Source organism: Saimiri boliviensis, chromosome 11 (assembly GCF_048565385.1).
Source record: "Saimiri boliviensis isolate mSaiBol1 chromosome 11, mSaiBol1.pri, whole genome shotgun sequence".
NCBI classification, from domain to species: Eukaryota; Metazoa; Chordata; class Mammalia; order Primates; family Cebidae; genus Saimiri; species Saimiri boliviensis.
Window position 1 is genome coordinate 112,293,880 of NC_133459.1, and position 23,652 is coordinate 112,317,531.

At 32.5% G+C, this 23,652-nt stretch overlaps 1 protein-coding gene across 1 annotated transcript in view; it reads left to right on the forward strand.

The window, feature by feature from the left end:
- The window catches only part of DPYD (dihydropyrimidine dehydrogenase), an 856,217-nt gene that overhangs the window by 91,772 nt on the left and 740,793 nt on the right, over positions 1–23,652 (forward strand). The window contains exon 3 of the mRNA XM_039460876.2: positions 9,682–9,764. Within this exon, the coding sequence (XP_039316810.1) occupies positions 9,682–9,764 (83 nt within the window). The remainder of the gene's footprint in view (positions 1–9,681; positions 9,765–23,652) is intronic.

The window sequence follows — 23,652 nt, forward strand, 5'->3', positions numbered from 1 at the left end:
TTTTTTGTGAACCTAGGGTTCTAGGAAAATGTATTCTGTTTTTCATTTGTCTTTGACTACCCACAACTCTAAGCCACATACCGTTACTATTATATTTGGATTTATATGGTTTATATAATAAACCTGAGTTTCAAATGTTACAGCATGAAAGTATTTAGATAACTAGATTATTAATCTTTGCTAATTCTGAAATGCTTGATAGTATGAGAAGCATACTAAACAAAATGGTTAGCTAATTTATTGTAAAGACCACTATCTGAGACTTGTTTTTAACAGGATTACTGAGCTTATAGAAAAATCATATCTCTGATATAGTCTGTTTAACCAGAGACAAAGCAAAACATAACTGTAATTTTTGATATTTGGATGAAAGTGAGAAAATCCTTATTTTATGTCCTCTAAAATGAAGGTCAAAATGTTATATACTTAATAAGAAATACAGAAAAATGGATAGTAACAGATGATAAGCAACTTGATAAATATTTCAGATACCTGTTTCATGTGTCTATGCTGCTGAAATTAAAAAAAAAGAAAAGGGTGGGCCTTAGAATTCTGTTCAGATCCCTGCTTCTGTTTGCCTACCATCTGCTATGTTAGATTTTTACTGAATTAATATTTTAAAAAATCATCATCACATTCAAGCATTTTTTTTTTTAGAATGGAGAGTTTATGAAACCAGAATTTATCTCTTCCATATTGATCTACTTATTGCTAATACTTACAATTTTAGAACTGATAATCACTTCTTATTCTGGGAAATATGAATTATTTATTCAGTTCCAAACTTTTGAAATAACTGTCTGGTGTTTTAGAAACCAGAAACAAAAATTATAATAGGAGTTTAGACTATAATATATTGCTGCAAGGATAATTATTAAGGGAAAACACAGCTGACATTTTCTGATTTATGCACACAATCAGAGATGGAGTCCAAGGACTGTGACATAATTATCTTCATGCTAACAATTTTTGTAAATCTCTTGACAGAATTTTAGCTAATTTTAAAATGCCTTCTGAAGATTAGCACTTAAAATTGTTGGGGAAAATAGCACAATTTATTAGCAAGGGTATAATTGTAAACCTTCTAAATACTCATTGTGAATATCATTTAGACAGTAACTCCTGCTTTAGCAGCTGGTACATAAGACACCCGTTTATGGAGTCTTGAAACAACAGAGAGTGGAATCTAATTAAAGAGGATTACATGCCAAAGAAAAATTATTAAAAACAGACTAATAGACAATTGTTATGAATTTCGAAGTCTCTGCCAAATTCTCTTTTTGATACAAATTCATGTAAGTAACTGTCAAGTAAAAGCCTTTATTCCTCTAAAACCAGAAGGATATTAGAAGGCTTTATCTTTTGTGACTTAAAAATGATTGCTTCTCTGAATTTTAACTTAACACAAGAACTTAAATGGTTCTATTAATCTTTTTTTATTTATTAAAATGCACGCATGTGCTTTTAAAGATAAATGATCAGAAATACTATTTTAGGTTTTTTGTCTGATATCTGTCTACTACCAAGCATTTCCTAACTGTGTACAGTATAAGGAAATCTTAGGCATATTTTTAAATTGTAAATAGAAATCAGTTTATCAATTTATGTACTATTTACTGAGGCATCTTAAATTGTTTTGCATATTTTTCTTTGTAATGTACATTTATAATTTCGGATACATCAAAGATTGTTAATTTTTAGAGCTCCAATCTAGTAAATTACTTGTTTCTGATTGAGCTGACCCACTCCATTGTGATCTCAAGGGTTTTATTCCAAACAGAGAATTGAGATAGCTTAAGGTAATACATATTCAGATGTTAATTGTTTTTAAAAGAACAGATTTTTAAAATAAGTGATCCTTCTAAGTATGTACTAGAGAAAAGACTGTTTACATCTGTGAGTTTACCTGGCATCTAACTTTACATCCTACACACACTGTGTGATATTGTTTTAGTATATCATGCATTGTATTACACAGCCATACCATCTAAATAGACTTTTGTACATTTTAACTAAATTAAACCTACATTAAAAATTGATTTCCAAAGACTAAGAATAATATGTTTTCTGTGTTATTAGCAAATGTGTGAACAAACTCATTAGATTCATTGAGACATTTGCTTAACATTCTTAAGTGAATGATGGTCCTAAAAACATAGATGAAAAACTTAACCATCCAAAATTGAGACATAAAGGAATATCTATGCTTAAGTAGTCATAGTGGAATATTTGACTTTGCCACCCCCACCCCACCCCAGATATCAAAGTTTTCTTTGCTTGCTTAGACACCATTTAGTCTAGCAGGGATTGCCTGCTTCAGTGAAAACTCTATCAAGACAAGGGATTGTTTTAAGTTTAAAGCCTCTAGATTACATCAAATTTTTTATCCTGCTAGGGATAATATTCTAGAGAGCAATTGTGTAGCTGTGGTTTCCCTGTGGTGGTAACTAATTTAGTGGAGATTGGTCAAATTGTTGAGAGCTTGAAGGTGATCAGGCTTCCCTGGTTGAAATAGTAGATTTTCATTTTATAAATTGCTCTTGGAAAGCCTTCCCTCTTGTCAATAAGTAAATTATAATGGCTTCCAAAATAGTAAATATCAATATTTGTATAATAGTTTGTGGTTGGCACTACCTGGGACATAGAACTCCATGACATATGTTGAAATAAGGGTACTATGTTTCATTTGATTATCATGTAAACTATGAGACTCAATAAGAATATAACCATACATTATACAAATGCATTGTAATTTTAAATATGAAATTATGATTAAAAAGCAAATATTTTATCCTGAATTTTGTTGACCTCTCTTAGATATAGGAATGAATTATCATCAGGATAGTGTAGCTAAACTTTTTATTTTTATTTATCTCAAAAAAGTATTAAAATGTTACTTCTTTCCCTGTAGGAGAGATGAAATCTTAAGAATGTTTCTAATATAATTAACATACTTTCAGACTATGAAGGTAGAGATGAGATTCATTCTATTATTAAAAAATATTTAATAATATTTGAACAATGTATATATTTTCACATGCATGATTTAATTTTGTTTAATCTTTACAGTAACACTTTGAGTGGGTAATATTACTTTCATCATCTTCACTGATACCTTCATTTTATGAAGGACTATTTGCAGATTGAGTTGTTGAGCATTTTCCTAAGAACACATAAGCTGTTTAGTAGCAAGGTGAAACTCAAAAACAAATTTTCTCTTTGCAGAGCTCCTACCTCTCTTACTGCCTTATATTGTGTTTCACTGTGACTCATATAAGATTCTGCTAGACAGGGCCTGATTGTAAGCTGGCCACAATTAGTGAAATGACATTAGCTAAATATGATTACCTCTTAATGTTCCCTGAAAGGATTAGAATAGTTAAGACACACCAAAGGGAAAAACAATTATGTATTGAAATATGAATCTCTTGATTAGAACTGGAAATCATATATTGATACTAGAATGTTCATCTAGATTTTTTTAAAAATTTGAATATAGTAATTATTTATTACTTGAAAAGAACTTCAGCAGGACTAGTTTTGAGACTTTTTGTTGAGTGCCAAAATTAAGATATAATATTTTCCTGGAAGAGTAAGTTCACCTAATTTACTCATTCTTTTTAGAGGAACCTAGACCTTAGGAAATTCTAACTGCATGAGAAATGCATGTGCTGGTATTACCTTTTCCCAATTTACTTTATGTCCTAAAGAAAAGCTTTAAATAACCAACACTGAACTGCTTTAGAATTGTAGCAGTACATGTTGGAGTGTGCCATTTTACTTAAATATTCCTCTTATTTAAAATTTGTGAATTTTATTATTGCCTCCATAAGAGTGGTGGTTTCCTTGTGATAATTCCCTGAGACTCCTTCAAAATGTAGTATCCCACAGGTTTTCAACCAGCTGAGATTTTGTAATTATCACTAATACATGGCCATGGATGTGAGGCGTATTTACCTTATAGCAATTGCCCGATTGAATTGGCTACTTTTTTTGAAAATAAAAAGTTAGAAAAGTTTTTAAACTTAGTGTCTCCAGTGATTAGCATACTATCTAATATCCATTAGGTTCCAAATAAATACTGAATGAATGAATGAATGAGTGACTGGTTTTCATTTCTAGCTTGGCAACAGGATTGACTTTTGTATTATATTTTTTATTAGTAATTTAATGTTTGAACTTAAGGTGCTTTGTTATCAAACAACAATGGAAATTTGCCGACTTTTGGACCCCTTGCTTCACAAGGTTTTTGGACTACTGATTATATTTGTAACTTGCATTTCTAAGCTGTCTAGTTCCATTGTGAAATCATCGTCCTTGATACTATAATTTGGTGTACACAGACATTGGGCCATAGATGGGCTTCAGGGGCTGTATTGGCACACTGAAATTGTATATAGCATAGCATATTGTGTATTTGTGCTTATGTATTTTTGTGAATATGTAATTTTTCAAGGGAAAGGGTCATGGTTTTCATTATACTCTCATAGGAGTCTTATGACCAAAAAGTTTAAAAAATTCCATAAAGACTGTATTTTTTTTTACTTTATTATTCATAGAAATCACCTGGAAAACATGAAAAATGCATATTTTTTTTCTAGTTCACCATATAAAATCTGATTCATTAGGATTGAGTTGGGGTTCATGAATACTTTCCTCTTTTTCCACTTTTATTGAAAACCTCATTGCTCAATGTACTAAGGGATATATGTGCATTACCTCATTTAATCTTGCTGATAGCTCTAGAAGATAAGGATATTTCATGATGAGGAAACTCAGTTAATTAAGTTGCCTAAGGACTTAGCTGGTTAGCGGTAGTGGTAAGGTTTGAAGCTACAGCCAATTTTATTACCTCAGTCCTCACCCTATTTTTTGTCTTAATATAGAAATTTTTTAATCATTTCAAAGACACATTCATAAGTAACAAACTCATAGTCATCTCTTGTTCATCTCTTGTTGCAAGAGAATTATTTCCTGTCTCTCTTCTGTATTCTAACTACATGTGAGCAAGTCAAAGTCTTGTCTTATTTATCCCTGTGCATAGTATTAGCCCTGCCGTGCAGATTTTCAAGATTTTTTTTCTGAATTGAAACTTAATTCATTAACTTGAGCCTTTATTACTTAGTAATTCTGAGATTTAAATTCCAATAGCTATGCCATTAACTCTACGTGACTTTTCATTTATTAAAATAGGTTCCCTAATTTACTAAATTTAGGTTAGTATATAAATTTTAGATCAGACTTTGTTTTAGTTATCATGATTAGAACATAAAAAATCCAGTCCCATAGAAATTAAGTCCTGTGGACTTACCAGTAAATTGTTTTATTTAGTAATGTAATTTGCTGGTGGGCTTTTTTTTTTTTTTTTTTTTTTTTTTTTGCCTCTTTCTACCTCCATCCAGAATCAGTAGATGTTTGGTTGAATTTTGTGATTTTTTTTTTTTTTTGGTGTATTGAGCAAAGATAACTCAGGGAATCTTATTTAAATTTCTCAGTGTTCAGAAATCTCCTTGTGTATCATTTTCTTTCATGTGACTGTTGGTATTCTACTTATTTGTTTCATTATACTTTTATAGAATCTTTAACAAAGATGAAATATAAAGCACTGTGAAATCTATTACAGTTGAAACTCTAGACCTTTTCTCAACCCATGGGGATTCATTTGGCAGAAGGCCACCAAAACCAGTTCTTTTTGATGCTTAGTTTCCAGTTTCTACTTTAATTGCTGCCAAAATCTGAACACTTGGGAATTTAATTGCTCATTATATTTGTCACGGTGGTGTCACAGACCCAAATAAAGACTGTTGCATGCAAAATATTTATGAGTATTAATTTGGCCTAAATATGTATATTGGATTCCATATTTTTCTACATTATCAAGTATAGCACTTCCAGACAGATACAAAACAGAATCCTGCAAGAGCTTCTGTTCCATTTAACTCTACCAGTAAACTCTTATCCATCCAGCTCAGTATTTAAATTTGACAACACCTAGAGGAAGGTCTATTCAGAACTTCGTTATATTCACTTATGCAGTTTCCTCTTAAGAAGCAGTCTCCTGAGGAGTTTGAGTCTGGCTCCGAGGCTAGACTACTTGGGTTCAAATCCCTGCTTTATCCCTTACTAGCTATATGACCCTGGGCAAGTTATCTTAATCTCCCCTGTGGTTGTTTCCTCATTTGTAAAATAGGAGTACATATAGTTGTCACGCAGATTAAATGGTTAGAGTTTCTAATAAAAGTACCTAACCCCAGAGTAACTACTCAATATTATCTGGTTAATTAATACTCTCTCTCTCTCTCTCTGTCACATGCACACACACACACACACACACACACACACACACACACACACACACACACATTCTATACATTATATATTAAAGCTGTAATGTGTACCATGGTTGCTGATATGAATTTTCCAAATTTCAGTTTTCTACTAATTAATCAGGGTTAAATTGTGCCTGTTATAGCACATGGTATGTCTGTTTATTACCTTTGTGACCTTCCATTTTTCCTGTGTATTCCCACTTTCTTGCTTCACAGTGTCTAGGCTAGCAGGCCTGCTTTTTGTGCCTGTATTTTTTTTACTAATCGCTGATTATTTTTGTTCTTGTGCTTGCTGTTCTCAGGAGTACTTTGTTCATTCATTCCCTCTTGTGCTTGCTGTTCTCAGGAGTACTTTGTTCATTCATTCCCTCTGTCCCCTTTTCCCTGTGTACCCATTGCCTTTTCCTTTCTTCTGCTGTGATGGTTGTAGGTTTCTTATGCCATTATATTGGTCAAAAGAAATTAGGAGGCATTTGAAGGGTGGAAATCACAAGCCACTGTCACAGATAAGATCATTTTTTTGAATTTTGTGGACTTTCCTATCCTGAAAAGTAAGTGCCCTATGTCATAGTTATTCCTGAAAGTGTTATTTTGAGGTAGTCCTATACTAAATCCTATAGAATCTCCTAGAATGAATAACATATTAATACTTGTTGATTACAAATAATTTACAGTTTTTCTTCCATTCGTCCTCATATAAACTGGGCCGAGAACAGATTTTGATGTGAGGACGCTGGCTCAGTTTTCCCTACAGTTGTCCCTAATGTTAGGGAAGTGTTACTGGTGGTGAACAAGACAGTGAATCTGTTTGCCGTTTACTCAGTGGATATTTGATGCTTACTTTTATTTATGGAGAAATTTGAGCAGGTAAGCATGGTAGTTAGTTGAAATACTTACTCTATATGGCAAGAGCCTAATATTGTCTAAAATAGATTTCAAATCATGTGTTTGTTCTTTAATATGCCTATATATTGTTCTTGAAGCATAAAAAATAGATTTGATTTTCATTTCTGTATACAGAAGTATTTTTAGTCAAGGTGATAGTTAACTGTTTAAATTCTACAATGCTTACTTATTTCCTTTATTGTTCTGTTGGGCATAATAGGCTTTATGCAGACGTGAAGTGTAAAACATGGAGCATTCTTTCTTCTGTTAGTCAACCTAATACTCATTTTGGGTTTCCCATTCCACATCAAAGCAGAATATGCTATTTTAGCCACCTCCTGATAAACTTATTATTAAAGTTGAGGCTTCTTCTCATTAAAATGAAAGTACTCTGGAATACCATATTTCAGCTAAATCAGAAATTGGCTGGCCTCAATTCCTGACATCACAGAGAGTTCAGTGGGGCTACTGGAGGCTCTCTGTGTCCACTTTTTTTTCTCTCTTCCTCTCTGTCTCTCTTTTTTTTTTTGGAGATGGAGTCTTACTGTGTCTCCAGGCTGGAGTGCAGTGACACGATCTTGGTTCACTGCAACCTCCGCCTCCTGAGTTCAAGCGATTTTCCTGCCTCAACCTCCAGAAGTAGCTGGGACTACAGGCGTGCGTCACCATGCCCAGCTAGTTTTTTATATTTTTAGTAGAGACAGGGTTTCACCATGTTGACCAGGATGTTCTCCATCTCTTGACCTTGTGATCCACCCACCTCGGCCTCCCAAAGTGCTGGGATTACAGGCGTGAGCCACCTCTCACAGCCTTCTCTCTCTTTTTTTCATCGATGAATGTGTTTATCTCCTGTCTTTGTGGCTAGAAAAACTAGATAGTTAAGTAATCTTCCAACCCTGCTGTTTATGCTAGGAAAGGAGCTTAAAACAATTTACATTCAATAATTTTGTTATTTAATTCTTTTATAAGCATGTTCCTCTACAGTGGTGGAGGCCGAAGTAAAGTTAAACATTGCAGTAGGATTGACAAAGAGAAGGAAGGTGATGAAGAATTTCAGAACCAAATGGTCTCAATCCAAAACACTTATAACTTTGAGAAAGTTTTTAAATTTCTTAAATAGGACACAAAAACACTATACTTAAATTAGAAAAATAATAAATTGGATCTCAGATAAGCAGTACTCCTCATGAAAAGACACTTCTAAAAATGTGAAAAGACAAGACAGAACAAAAGAGCATATTTTTAATGTATACACTCAAAAAGGACTTTTTGAAAAATAGAGAATTCTAATTACTTTAGATTCATTTTGGTAATTTCAACAATTTTCATTATAAAAGCATATAGCTATGTGTTAAAAGAATCTATGCCTTAATTTGACTTAGTTTAAAAAAATCAAGGTTAAAAATAGTGGTTTATATACCAATATATTTCAAATCAATTAATTTTTATATGTTGGAAATTATTAATATAAAATTTCTGTGGTTTTGTAAAATTCAACATACTTATATAAGAATAGAAAGAAGATATTCATACTAAACTTTGTTATTTAGTTATTATTTTTGTAAAATTAACTAGAACATTAAATCCAGTTATTTTATTACCTAAATACCACTAAATTCCCTAAGAAATCTAAGGTGCCGGAAGAGTCATATATATAATTTCTACAGTGAATGACCTCAAAACCTATTTGGGTTCTGTCAGATTAACTGAGTTTTAAGTATACATAATTATATTTAAAATTGTGAAAATTTTAAAAAATACTTGTAGAAAATTCAGTCTAGTATTGCTATAGTATTTACCAAAAATAGAAACACTTATGAAATTTAAACTGCTTATGTCTTATTTACTCAGTCTTAAAATTCTTCTAAGAACCTGATCTAATCTGATTTTCACTTAATTTTAAGAATTGGACTTATTTAATTTTAAATACATAAATATATGTATATATATACAGTTGTAAATTTTACACATAAAATTGTTAAAAATCTGATTATAAAATTTCGATTGAAACATTTTGAAACTTTCATTATTATATCTGTGCTCTATCCCTTCATCTTAGTCAACTTATTTAGAACTTGATATTTATAGCATACTGTTTGCAGTGATTTAAAACTTACTTTAATGGTTTTCTCTTTTGAGTTTGAATTGGATTTGCTGTACTTAAGATTATTTTAGAGAACTATTTTTTATTCCTCCAAACTTAGGAAGCTTTGCTACTTTTATAAATTTAGTTCTTCTGTTTATCCACTTTGAAAAATTGATAATGAGACTTCTGTGACAGTTGTATCATAAAATATTTTATTTTGTTACTGTTGGATTCAACTGTCAATTTTAATGAATCCTACCCAATTAAAGTGGTATGCATATTTTTCATGAGTCCATCATCAATTATATTTTTATATAAATACATAGATAAAAATTTTCTCAGGGTCTTAGAGAATTAATGTAATTTTTAAATATGTTGCAGAATTGTGAGAACCTGGAGAATAATTTTGATGACATCAAGCACACGACTCTTGGTGAGCGAGGAGCTCTCCGAGAAGCAATGAGGTAAGTCTGGGTCACCATAGCAACAGTCACAGATGTGGTAAAGAAAAAGTCATTCTTCATTATTTGGGGAACAAATGAGTTCATTGCCACCATTCAGCTCTGTTCTCTAAGGTATTAATTTGTCAGTGGAGAGACTTCCCTTGAGGCTGTACTTTGGTTTTGAAGCTGCATAAATGTTAAGCCTCAGTGCACAGTAAAAAATGTAAATGTTTAATTTGTTACTTAAAATGCTTAAGGGGTGTCTTGTTTTATATTTATACCAAACTGTGTGATTGAATGAAAATATTGTTCATCTAAATTCTGCCCGTATATAAAAAAATAAACATTGTACAATGGTGCTGTAACTGAGTAGTATTTCCTCCTAATTAATATTTAATTTAAAGAGAGGTACTTAAATTTTCATCTTCTATAACATTTTATAGGATTATATTGTATTATAGTATTTTTAGTGATTTAAATTTTTATACTATTACAAAGCATATAATTAACTTTCAACTACAGTGATCTATAATGAGCCTAATTTTTTTTCTTTTTTCACTTCTTAACATCAGTAATTCTTAATATTTATATGAAATTGCCCCAAATTTGATGCTTTTTAAATAACTCTTAGTGAAGCATTTTTCAAATCTATTTGATCAGAATCAAGAAAGGCTTTGTATTAGATATTAAATATGTGTGGGAAATAAAACTCTCTTTGCGAAAACAACAAATGATGCTAGTCTGAAAAGTTCTAAGCTTGAATGTTTGTGTAGCTTAATTTTCAGTATCTTTATAAAGAAACAATATTTTTTATATTTAGCCTATAAAATTAAAATAGATTTTAAAAATACATCTCTTTCTATCTTAGTGCTCATTTTTCAAGGATGTTAAGGCTAAAGATACTAAATTGAGAGAAAGGATAAATCTAAGAGGCTTCCTAGAAAGGTAGTTTAGATACAATTTTGTTATTGCTAGCACACAGTTACCATATACTTTAGTTTAGAAGCTGCTCTCATTTAGTAACCTTCCTTTTACCATGCAAGCAGCAGGAGAAAGTAATTAAATTTAATAGAAGCTGCCCTCATTTTGAAGCCACTTCTATTTAAAACCACAGGGGGAGGTAATTAAATTTAATGGAAACAGTAGCTTCTACACAAAGATACATGGTACTTCTCTATAGATGATTATGATGTCACAAAAAGAGGAATAATATATTACTAGTATGAGAAATTACCAGCTGGAGCAAGTGAGCCTATTTTATTGTTAATGTCTTTACTAATAAAAAAGAGGGAAAAATAAAACTGAGTACACAATAGAGAATTTGTATCTATGTGTAATGCAATCAGATATTCACAGAAAGTTTGTTATAGAAAATTTTAGTGAATTAATAATAAGTTGTAAAATATTTATTTTGGAAAAGACCAATGCAGAAATCATGAATGAATTTCTGATTTTCAATATACATAGTGGTTTATCCTAAAATTATCACTGCTATAAATTGAACACATCATTTTTGGTAATTGCTTATTATAATATAAATACAGTGAGCATGCATGTCAATATTTACTTAGAAAACTGAAGTTATTCTCTATATTTTTACATTTATTTATTTTGAAGTAAATACATAGACAAATAGGAAGACAAAGAAGATGTCAGCTCTTATGCTTAGAATAAAAAACTGAAGACCAAACAGATAGAAAGTACTGAAAAGGCAATGTGAATGAAAATTGATGTGAGTGAGGAAACAACAATGAACAAGGAAAAGATAGGTAATCAGTGTAGAAAATTTGTCCTCAGGAAAAAAACAAATTGAATTATCAGAATTAACTTCATATGAATAGATTATTAAATTCTGCCAAATTTTCTAATACATACCATTTTAGAACATACCAGGATGTCCTGGTTTTTAAAAAAGTGGAGATGAACAGATGAGAAAAACAAGTATTTCCTGACTGGAATAACCTCCCAACCACCCATACTATGAGATAAAGCAGTAGTCCGGATAATTTAAATGAGAATTTAATTTTATGGCTATGAAATGTACTTGTTTGTATAAGTTGCATATTTTTCACAACACACACACACACCCCCCCCATACACAAACACACAAAATGTGTGGATTCATTAAATGTGGTGAAATAATGTAGTAGTTAATAGCATTCAACAGTTTAATATACGGTGGGTCAGGTGCTTTTTGAAACGTGTTTGGAACATGCTTCATGTCTTCCTGAGGTGAAGACCTGCTTCATGGTAGCTTCTTTATTAGTCCATTGGCCTGGTGTAGCTGGCTGTGGGAGCATCCCCTTTTCTTATTAGCTTGATCTCTTCAGCAGGCCTGAGGTGGCTCTAGGTGACCACGATGGTGTTCTCATCCTGAATATATCTAGCCAGGAGGAACTTAAACAGACCTGGACCCACATCTGAAGTTTGTCCTACTGTGGCTGCTGTGTTGGGGGAAACTTTCACCATCTTGGGCACTTCTTTCTTTATTAAATTTCTATGAGCTTGGAACAGAAAAGAGAGGATTCTTAGCTACCTCATCCAGCCTCTCTTTCTGGCCAGTCTTTGCCATGCGGTCTTGAACTTAGTCTCTTGCCAGTATCTGAGTTTACAAATCACTTTAGATCCCTCCCATGCTTCTTCCTGATTCCAGTCTTAAGGATACCCTGAGCCTGTAAGTCTGTAACCCTGCTGTATAAAAAGCATGAGGGGGTACAACCCTCTCTGGAATATGCTAGCTAAATAAAACATTAAATAAATATATTAATTTAGGTAGGGAGAGAGAAAAAAAGAGGATTAACGAAGATTTGGGTTTTCAGGTGACTGTGAGGTAGCTAAGGTTAACTGATGTAAATGTGCAGTAGGCAGAGGGAAAATATAATTCAACAACTCAGGGAAAAGACTTGGGGGTTGGTGTGCACATTTGAGACTTGTTTGTATTTTGATACTTGTAGCCATGGGAAGGCATGTGATTTCCAAGAATAGTGTACTGGGATAAGAAAGAAGGAGAGTCCACCCAGATGTCTAAGCAATTACAGGGCTTAGGAAAATGTGTGCCAGAAACATATTTGGGGATTTAAAACTTTGAATAACCTTCTCTAACAGAATAAGACTAGACTGAAATATAATGTGCCTAAGAAGAAAAGGATAGGGGAATAGAATTCCTGGCCATTGTTCTGTGGCTCATAGAGACATCTAGACCGAAGCTGCCAAAGAAGACCTTTTTGTGATAAGAGAAATGTTCTCCATCTGTGCCATTTAGTGTGAGAGCTATTAGCCGTATATGGCCACTGAGTACCTGAAATGTGATGAGTGTAACTGAAGAACTGAATGTTTAATTTTACTTAATTTTTATTAATTTAAATTTGAATGTTTTTATGTGGTTAGTGGCTGGGGTTTGGTCTGTGCTGCCCTAAAGGGATGTTTTTGTGTTACTAATGTGACACGTGACTCCCTGTCACTTAACAGAGTTCTCAACAATGGAGCGGCCAGACTGAAACTAAACTGTGTTCACACACATCACACATAGACACACTTACTTTCTTAGAAAACTAATAGTAAAAGGTAGATCCTTAACCTGGTTATAGATACAAAACCAAAACTAAAAAGTGTGACTTGATATAGAGGACATAAGGTAGCTCTTATTTTATAAATACATGATTTATACACAGAAAGCTCAATAGAATTAACAACAAAACCTCCCTAAGAATTAGACGTCTTTTAATGTGATCATATTCAAAATGAAGATGGAAAATTCTTAAGTTCTTCTACGTGTTACTTAAAACAAATAATATCTCTAATTGATAATAGACACTATAAAGATCTGATGAATTTATTATATGGTAAAGTACCCCAAATAATACAGGACATGTTCAATCACTCAGTAAATGGTATAAAAGAATTTTTTTTTTTCTTTTTGCTGTTTGGACCAAAAACAAAAAAGACTTTATATTCTCACTTCACATGGACCAAAGGAAATTTTATGCATTTTTAAAAAGCTAAAGGAAATAAATGAAACAGTCAAAGTCCAGTGGAATATAGAAGTGACTCTTTGAAATTGAGATGGGGAAATAGATGAGACATTAAAAAGTAGGTGAAGAAATCACTAAGTTTTGATTCCATTAAAAAAAAAAAAAACAACTTCTATCATTTGCAACAACATGGATCAGCCTAGAAGATGTTATGTTAAGTGAAATAAGCTAATCACAGAAGGGCAAACACTGCATGATCTCACTTTTGTGGAATTTAAAGATGTTCATCTTGTAGAAGTAGGTAGAATAGTGGTTACCAGAGACTTGGGAGAGTAGTATGGAGTGGAAATGAGGAGAGGTTGGTGTTTTATAGCACAGTAGGATGACTATAGTCAACAGTAATATATTGTATACTCTAAAATAACTAGTTAGAATTTGGAGCATTGTCACCACAAAAAAAAATGACAAGTGTTTGAGGTGATAGATATGCTAATTACCTTGATTTGATCATTATACAATCTAATATGTATCAAAACATCACACTATCCAATAAATATGTGCAACTATTATGTGCCAATTGAAAACAAAACAAACTTATTTTTAAAAGCTTATGCAAATGGGGAACATCACAAAATTAAAAGACATCAATGTACTATATTGCCATATGTATGACAGATTTTAAAAATTGGGAGCTCAGTGGATAATTGGCAAAGTATGATTAAGAAACCCTTGAAAATATTCAACTCTGATGGCACACAGAAAGTGTAAATTTCATAAAAATACACCCATCTCTTGCTTATTGCTGCTAATACAGTTTAGTGGGAAGGAAGTTTTTGAGGCTAGAGATGGAATAGTGAGACAGCCATTCTCACAGATGGCTAGAAATGAAATGGTGAGACAGCCATTCTCACATTCTCAGAGGATTGAAAATTACTGCTGCATTTAAGGAAAGGATTGTGCCAGTAAGTACTAAGAGACTTAAAACAAACATACCTTTTTTGTATTAAGTTACCTTCTAGGAATATACAGAAGCCATAGAAATTATGGATAATATGAATGTGAGCCTCAAATTATGGAATATAACCATGAACAAATGTAATAGAAACTAAATGTCTACTATTAAGGCAACAGATAAGGAAATTATATATGTAACATAAATATATATATATATATACACACACACACATTTATATATTACATATAAATATGTATGTATTTATTTATATTTATAATAAAATATTTATAAATTATATAAAAATCTGTATATATAGATATATATTTATATATATCTATATATATAGATATATTTATATATATCTATAGATATATATAAATATATTTATAGATAGAAATTTATATATCTATATATAAATCTATGTATACAGAGATTTATATATGTTTAAAATGTACGTATTTATAATTTACATAAATCTGTTTGTGTGTGTGTGTGTGTGTATATATATATATATATATATATATATACACAGAGAGAAAGAGAGAGAGAGAGAGAGAGAGAGAAACAGATTGCTTATAGAGTATGATCCCAACTGAACCTAAAAGATGCAGAGAAAAAATATAAGAATGACAGTCACATTTTTGAGGCTTATACTTTTTCATTCTAAATTTTCTGTAATGGGAATATATTATGAATGATTAGAAAAATAGTGAAGGAAAAATGGAGAAACCTAAAAACAAAATATGAAGTTAATACTGGAATCAATACTAAGAATCAAATTTGGGACTCCAACTATAATTTTTGGTAAATAAATTATTTTAGTCTTACTTTTTTGTAACATAAGATTTAAAAACTCCTAGGATTGATATGAGGAACTAGGATATATAGTAGAGAATGCTTTATAATTTATAAAAGTTAATAAAAAGATATAAAATATGTTTGTATACATTATATCCTTTTAATGATGTATGTGCTTACAAGAATTACATACGTAATACATAAATAATGGAATTTAATGGAGAAGTTCACTGCCATCTTAGCATATAGAATACTAGAAGCAGTACATCTTGTCTAACTTCTACGTGGTCCATTGTAGTGCCATGACTGTGTGGAAATCTTATACAGGATTTCTGAAAATGATGACTTAAAAAAAATATATATATATATATATATATATATATTTTTTTTTTTTTTGAGATGGAGTTTCGCTCTTGTTACCCAGGCTGGAGTGCAATGGCGCGATCTCGGCTCACCGCAACCTCCGCCTCCTGGGTTCAGGCAATTCTCCTGCCTCAGCCTCCTGAGTAGCTGGGATTACAGGCTCGTGCCACCATGCCCAGCTAGTTTTTTGTATTTTTAGTAAAGATGGGGTTTCACCATGTTGACCAGGACGGTCTCGATCTCTTGACCTCGTGATCCACCCACCTCAGCCTCCCAAATTGCTGGGATTACAGGCGTGAGCCACCACGCCTGGCCTTAAAAAAACATTTTAAAGAAAGGAAAAAAGTGCGTCATCTGTAAGTCAAATCTCTAATTTATAGTATGATAATGAATTCAAAGGCAAAATTCTCAGTTTCTTTTCATTGTACTTGATCTTGGCTGATTCAACTCTCTAATGCCAAGGTAATATTTTGTACCTGTCTTAGTCCCTGTGATAAATTCTGACCATCAAGAGGAAGGATGGAGCCACGTTTAATATTGTGTTGTCTTTTTTCCCCCTTCTTTTTTTTTCATACTGAGTTTTGCTCTTGTTGCCTAGGCTGGAGTGCAGTGTTGTGATTTCTGTTCACTGTGACCTCCACCTCCTAGGTTCAAGTGATTCTCCTGCCTCAGCCTCCCAAGTAGCTGGGATTACAGGCATGAACCACCATGTTTGGCTAATTTGAATATTTTTAGTAGAGAGGGGGTTTTACCATGTTGGTCATTCTGGTCGGGAACTCCTGACCACAGGTGATCTGCCCTGCTCAGCCTCCCATGTCCCTTTTCAGTCTCATAGGCAGTAGAGTGCTAAGGGTAATAGGTATACGCAATGGGAAAGTATTTGAATTGAATAACTTGAGAAAAGCTGACATTAGATTCTGAAAAAAGGAGTTATGCATAGAATATTCATTAATTAAAAAGGTAAAAATGCTAATAGGAGTTCTTTGACAATGTCTTAATACACATTAAATATAGATAATTAATAAATTTATGGGTATACCTCTATGGTATAAATTTATTAAGAATGCAGATTGTTTTTGGGGTGCCAACATTGCCAATTAGGCGTTGTTTTATTCGCAGAGCCAAGTCCATTTAGTGAGACCTGTTATATTTACATTAGTGATATAAAGATGAACTACCAGTACATAATGTCTCTGAAATGTATTCTTTTTTGCTTGCCTTCCTCACGTGTTAAGAATTTTGTCACTAGATGGTGATGTTGAGTTGCGCAGTTTATCTGTGCTGGCTTTTTTTCTGGTGTGCATAATACAATTTTTAGGTGCATCATAAACACAGCCATTTATGCAGAATTAAATATGAAAGTATAACCATGTAAACTTGGAAAGTAGTTTTTAAAAGGGATAACATTTCTAAATATTATTTGAGTCAAAAGGTTAAAATTGCTTTAATGTGGTTGTTTCTTTACCTTCAACTCAAGGACTTTTAGAGGTAAAAGGAATATAAATAGCAATCTAACCTTTTATTGAAAGGCTGAGGTCTGAAGAGAGATTCCAAGATATTTAAAAGAGGTAATTTTCAGCTTTTCTGGTATATCCCTTCTATGTGTATTAGCCTAAAGTATGTCTTTAATTTCACTCCTCTGTTACTATCTAATAGTACTGGTGCGGACTACCATCTGACCTAAGGATTATGTTACTACTGGAACCTAGGTATTATTTTAGCTCTTTATTATTTGAGTTAATATTGCATCTCTTGCTAAATATATGGTTGAACTACACTGATACTTTAACTGATACTTCCACATGAACTATGATTCGGAGTAGACTGTGATTAGTAAACCGTGAACTGAGTAATTTTGTTCATCTGAATAATATTTCAAGATAAGAATATTATCATTATTCTACTTCATCTTCTTCATAGAGATTTGTGTGTGTATGTGCATGTGTACGCATGCTTCTATATGTGGGATGTATTATGTAGAGAATGTATGTATCTATCTATTTCTATATCATCTCCCCTTTGCAGTCAAGGGCAACTTGCAGTGTGACAGCATTTAGAGTATGGAGTTACTTTGCCTTACAGGTGTATTCATTAGGATTACAGAGATACAGTTGGTTCTATGAAATTCTTTTATAATAGTTAAAAATAGAAGAGAGGAAGGAGAAGGCATCCTAAGTAATGAGATTAGAAAATTGATTAGGTAACTTAGATAGTAAATATAAAGTTATGAGGGAAAAGTCGAAGTGGCAATGAAGAAAAATATAAAATAAAATGCTAAAGTATTAAAATAATTCTAGTGAAATTAGATTGTTTAATAGTATGGAAAGTAAATAATTTTTTAAACATTCTGAAAATGTTATGTAATGATGCAGATAATAATAGATGATTTAACATGTTTAACTTCTTTTATTTTCAAAGTGTTCAAAAACAAATTCCTTTATAATCAGAAATGCCTGTGTACCAGTGTGTACTACATGAGAAGTTTGAGCAGTGAGATTGGATTCAAAAGCAATGTTTCAGCTCTTTTCTGTTTTAGTCACTCTAAAATTCTGTATTCATTATGTTTTATCACTAAGAAGATTAGTAGGAACCTCCTGAAAGACCAATTCCCCAAATCACCACAGGAGGTGTATACTCTTGTCTTCTATGCACAGAGAACATCTTGTCTTTATCATTTCTATGCTAGAAAAACACATATTTCATCATGCCCAGAGCGTGTTCCTTGATTTGGTTTATGCCACCTAACACATGAACATCAAGGCCATCAGGATGAGTACTTTCAGACATTTTTGAAATCGAAAGACAAAAGTGTAGCATTACATTAGATAATCATGCACTTGCTCTAATAAACATCGTTCCAATACAGGTCAGAAAATATATGTAATTAATTTTACGTAATTTCATAATTTATGTAATCAATTTAATGTACATTGTGTAACATGAATGTCTGTATATGTCTTTATATACATATGTACACATGCACCCACATGGACACAGACATTTGGTATTATCTCTTTGCCATGTAAATTAGGAATATTACTTCCGTTCACTTACTTCAAGAGTGACTGAAAGCAAGACTTGACACTCAGTATCAGATGGCTCAAATATAATTTAATTTTACCACCGTTTATTAGAAAGAGAAGAAAAAACTCTTAAGTAAGTTGTTACCACTGTTTAATAAAATCAGCCATATGGTCAGCAACGCTTTTGGATTATTTATGGTTTTGTTATCAAATGGCATTTATAAATACAGAATCCTGTCATTTTAGAATCTTTTTCTTCACTTTAAACTTGAATTGGAATTTGAATGTGAGAAATACTGATTACATAATTATCAAGTACAAATCTGATGAAACAGTAGAACAAATGAAATAGGTTAATAGGTTAACTTGATTAAGTTATTAATTATTTATTTATGAAATGCATTATAATACTCATTAATCTAAGCATTGGTTTGTTCCACCTGGTGCCTAGTATGTGCTAGGTGACATTTGTTCAAACACAATATTTGCAGGAAAAATCCAAATTAATACTGCAAGTGACTGTTCAATATATTTGGAATGATAAAACCAGAAAAGAAAATATGTACCATTGATATACAGAATGTATCTGTTTGAAACAACAGCATTGGCAACAACAACATGAGTAGGAAGTACTGAGCCAAGCAAGGTCAGGAAAAATACTGCATTTCCCCCTTAGTTTCAAAAAATTGTGTATTAAAGACTAGGAAAGAAGGGATGCAGCTTTTGTTTTGCTACCAAAGAAAAAGTGCAGAGCTAAGTCGTTATTCTAGAATGCTTATCATTTCAGATACAGACTTTGAATGAGCATCCAATAGCTAAAATTATTTGGGAGATAAAAATTGGTACTGTGAGGATTAGCTTTAATTTTAAGTATCCATAATTGAAGTGCCACATTATGATTTTAATGTTATGATAATCTTGTTAACAAGCTGTTGTGTATATACTATCATATTTTAATGTAGTTGCAAAGCTTAAGTAAACCATAAAGTAAATTGCTTTTTGAATCAGGCTTTTGCAAGTGGAAAATTAGTGGTTTACATGTTTTGAATACGTATTTTGTAATTATATTTGTCTTAAACAACGTAAGAAAACTAATAGAATAGATTTACAGATAATAGATTACTGTTTATAAGCACATTGGCATTATTTTGTTATTGCTCATTTTAATTATTTGGGGTCTATGTCACAATACAGTATAATAAAATAGCTGGCCTTAGGTTTTTCATAAGTCATCTCTTCTGGAGGATATACATTGACATTTAGTTATAATATTTCTCATTTCTTATGGCTTGTCATATTTAGAAGAAAATCAATACAACTTTTTATCCATCATTTCTACAAGTTATTATAATGTGTATTAAATACCTTCCATTGAAGGTATTTGTTTTTATTTCATTTTGGGACAAAAAATCTTCCATTCTGGTAAGTACTTTTTAAAAGATGTGTTGCTTCTTTTGACAGTCAGTTAGAAATAGGGAAACATTTTGATGTAAAAGGCCAGATAGCCAGATAGCATATATTTTTAGCTTTCTGGGCTACATAATTCCTGTCACAACTACTCAATTGTGCTGTTTAATTCTTAATCACACTTAATTACTTGAATGAGTAATCTAGGAAATGTAATAGAATAGATTTACAGATAAATTATTATTTATAAGCACATAAACAGTATATTCCAAATGTATCGAACTATCACTTGCAATATGACAACTGTCACTTTAATGTACAGAGGTATCTGTAGACGATATGTGAATGCATGGATATGGCTGCGTTGATGTGGCTGGGTTCCAATAAAAAGTTATTTACAAAGACAGGCAGCCTTCTGGATTTAGTTCTTGTGTTATAGTTTGCAGACCCCTAGTTGAAAGGAGACATGATTTAAGTCCATTAGAATCAATTTCAAATAATTTTTGGAGAAATATATTAAGAATCTGTGATTGTCTCTGATAGATTAATACATATACTATGAAGTTCTTCCAATTTTATCAGTGAACACGATCATAGAACATTGACATAGGTTCCCTGTCTTCTAATTTCTAGACGGTTCTTTGAAATTGCGTAAGTTATACTTCCTAGATTACTCATTCAAGTAATTAAGTGTGATTAAGAATTAAACAGACAATCTAGCTTGTAAAATCATCAATATGCAATAAGCATGAGACATAGGTACCAGTGCCACTGAATTAATTAGCATTGATTATTCATGTTCGCATTTTTAGTTAAAATGTGGTTATTCAACCACCGAGGAACCATTTACATTATGAAGTGTAGTTCATTATGCTGTATGAAACTACTGCATGAACTATTATACTCTACTGAAACTATAGTACAAGTTGCTCTTGGTTGGACATTAGCTTTCTACATTGTGGTACCTATAAAAAGACAGCAATGTGATATTTTAGTTTATTTTTCTTGTAAATAGATTAATTATGATATCTACTAAGGTACATCTATAATATCTGATATTCATTGAAAAATATTGATTGTGGTATATTATTTTAATGCCTTTGTAAGTTTTGTACCCATGGAATTATCTAAAGAATTACTTTTATTAAACATTTTAGTCAATAAGTATTTATTTAATAAATCAGTGAATCATGAATAATTTTTTGTAGTCTACAAAGAGGGTTTTTTTTTTTTTTTTTTTGCTGTTGTTTGTTTGTTTGTTTGTTTGTTTGTTTTTTGGAGGCAAGGAGATGGCATATAGGATATTCTAAACTCTATTTAAAAAATTCCCTTGGCACCTGTAGTCCCAGCTACCCAGGAGGCTAAGGTGTGAATACCACTTGAGGCATAAGGAGTATGAGGCTTTAGTGTTTGTTGTTCACACCTGTGAACAGCCACTGCACTCTAGCCTAGGCAATGTAGTCAGAATCCGTCTCTTAAAAAAATTAATAATAATAAAAAATGTAAATGCTCTTGGTGTGTTCTTGATGTACAAGATGTTATTTGGTGATAGCTATTGTGATATGTTCAGACATGCAGTGAACTGGGAATAGACCATAGTTTCAATGGCTGCTTATGATGGCTGGAAAGGCCTTGCTCCTGTCAGAGGCCAACACCTTCACTTGTGATCTGGATCCCATTTCCTGTAGTCTTTTCCAAAGTAACATGGGGAGAAATGCCGGATGTAATATGCACCTATGCAACAACCCTGCATGACCTGCACATGTACCCCAGAACCTAAAGTAAAAACAAAAAACAAACAAACAAAAAGAAAAACATGCAAAACCAAACCACACACACACAAAAGTTTCACCTGTCTAATTACCCTTGCTCTCCTGCAACAAGAATTTTTGCTTTTATGTGATTATTTCCATCTGCATGCTTGCATATGGTTCATCTTAAAGACAAAAAAATAAAACCTGTCTACATTTTCATCTCCAGGTGCCACTCCATTTTGCTCCTTACTCTCAAAACCCAATGAAAGAGTTCTCAATAAAGGTTTTTCATTTTCTAATCTCCTGCTCTCAACTTAATCCACTCCACCTGGGCATCTCTTGCTGTCGGTTCAGTGAGACTGCTCTGTGTTGCTAAATCTACAATTTGTATTTGACCCCTCTGCAGCATTTGCTTCAAGTGACCATCCCTTCTTGAAACATTTTTTCCTCTAGGCTTAAGTTATGCTATATTATTTTATTCCTCCCCTGCTTCATCTGCCGTTCCTTTTAAGTCTCTTAGGTAGCTATGCCCTCCTCTTTTCAATGTCTAAATAGTGATATAATATTGGAATGCCTTGTTTCTACTACTTTCCCTTCTGTTTCTAGATAGTTATCATCTCTTTCCTTAAGTAACTATCTATTTGATGATAACTGTCATACTTACACCTCTGGTTTTGATATCTCCCCTAAACTTCAACTTTACAAACTCAAACACTTAGCCACTTCAATATGTAAATAACAACTCAACTTTAACATACCCAAAGGTGAGTTCTGGATTTTTTTTTTTTGTTTAATTTTAGACAGGGTCTCATTCTGTCGCCTAGGCTGGAGTGCAGTTGCGCAATCTCAGTTTACTGTATCCTCCCCGTCCAAGGTTCAAGCAGTTCTGGTGCATCAGCCTCCCAAGTAGCTGGGACTACAGGGGTGCGCCACCACAGCTTGCTAATTTTGTATTTTTAGTGGAGATGGTGTTTCACCTTGCTGGCAAGTCTTAAGATCCCTGGATTTCTCACCACAGTCTTCCTTCCACTGAACCAGTTAGTCCACTAGTCTTTCCATCTGAGTAAACGGCAGTTACACAATCTCTAGTTATCTCTGCAAATCTGGAATTCATGGAAAATTTTTCTTTTTCACACCTATACCTAATCAGTAAAAAGCTGTATAAAAATTCCTAATACAGTTTCCCTTTTTTCACTATTTATTTAAAAACCAATTTTCCACAGATCACCAAGATGAACCAAATTGTGACTGTTCTCTCCAATGGCTTGCTATTTTGCTTACAGTAAATGACAAATTCCTTACTCCTAATGTGTCTTGCAAATAGCTTTGTGATCTTCCTGACTCATTAACCTCTTTCAACCCTGCTCACAAATCTTCTGACCAACCATCCTTCCATCCCTAAAACTTTCCAGCTTGGACCTGATGCTTACCTGGGCTCCTTCTTACATGGTGGGCTCTTCCATACCTTGCCGCTTCTTGCTACTCAGCTCTCAGCTTCAGGGTCATCTTTTCTAAAAGGGATCAATAAAGGATAGATGAATAAAAATTGAATGAAAGAGGTAAAGTAATTTGAGCACATGGCACAAAATTGGAGGAGCCAGAATTTGAACCCAGACTCATTACTCTTGCAGAACTCAT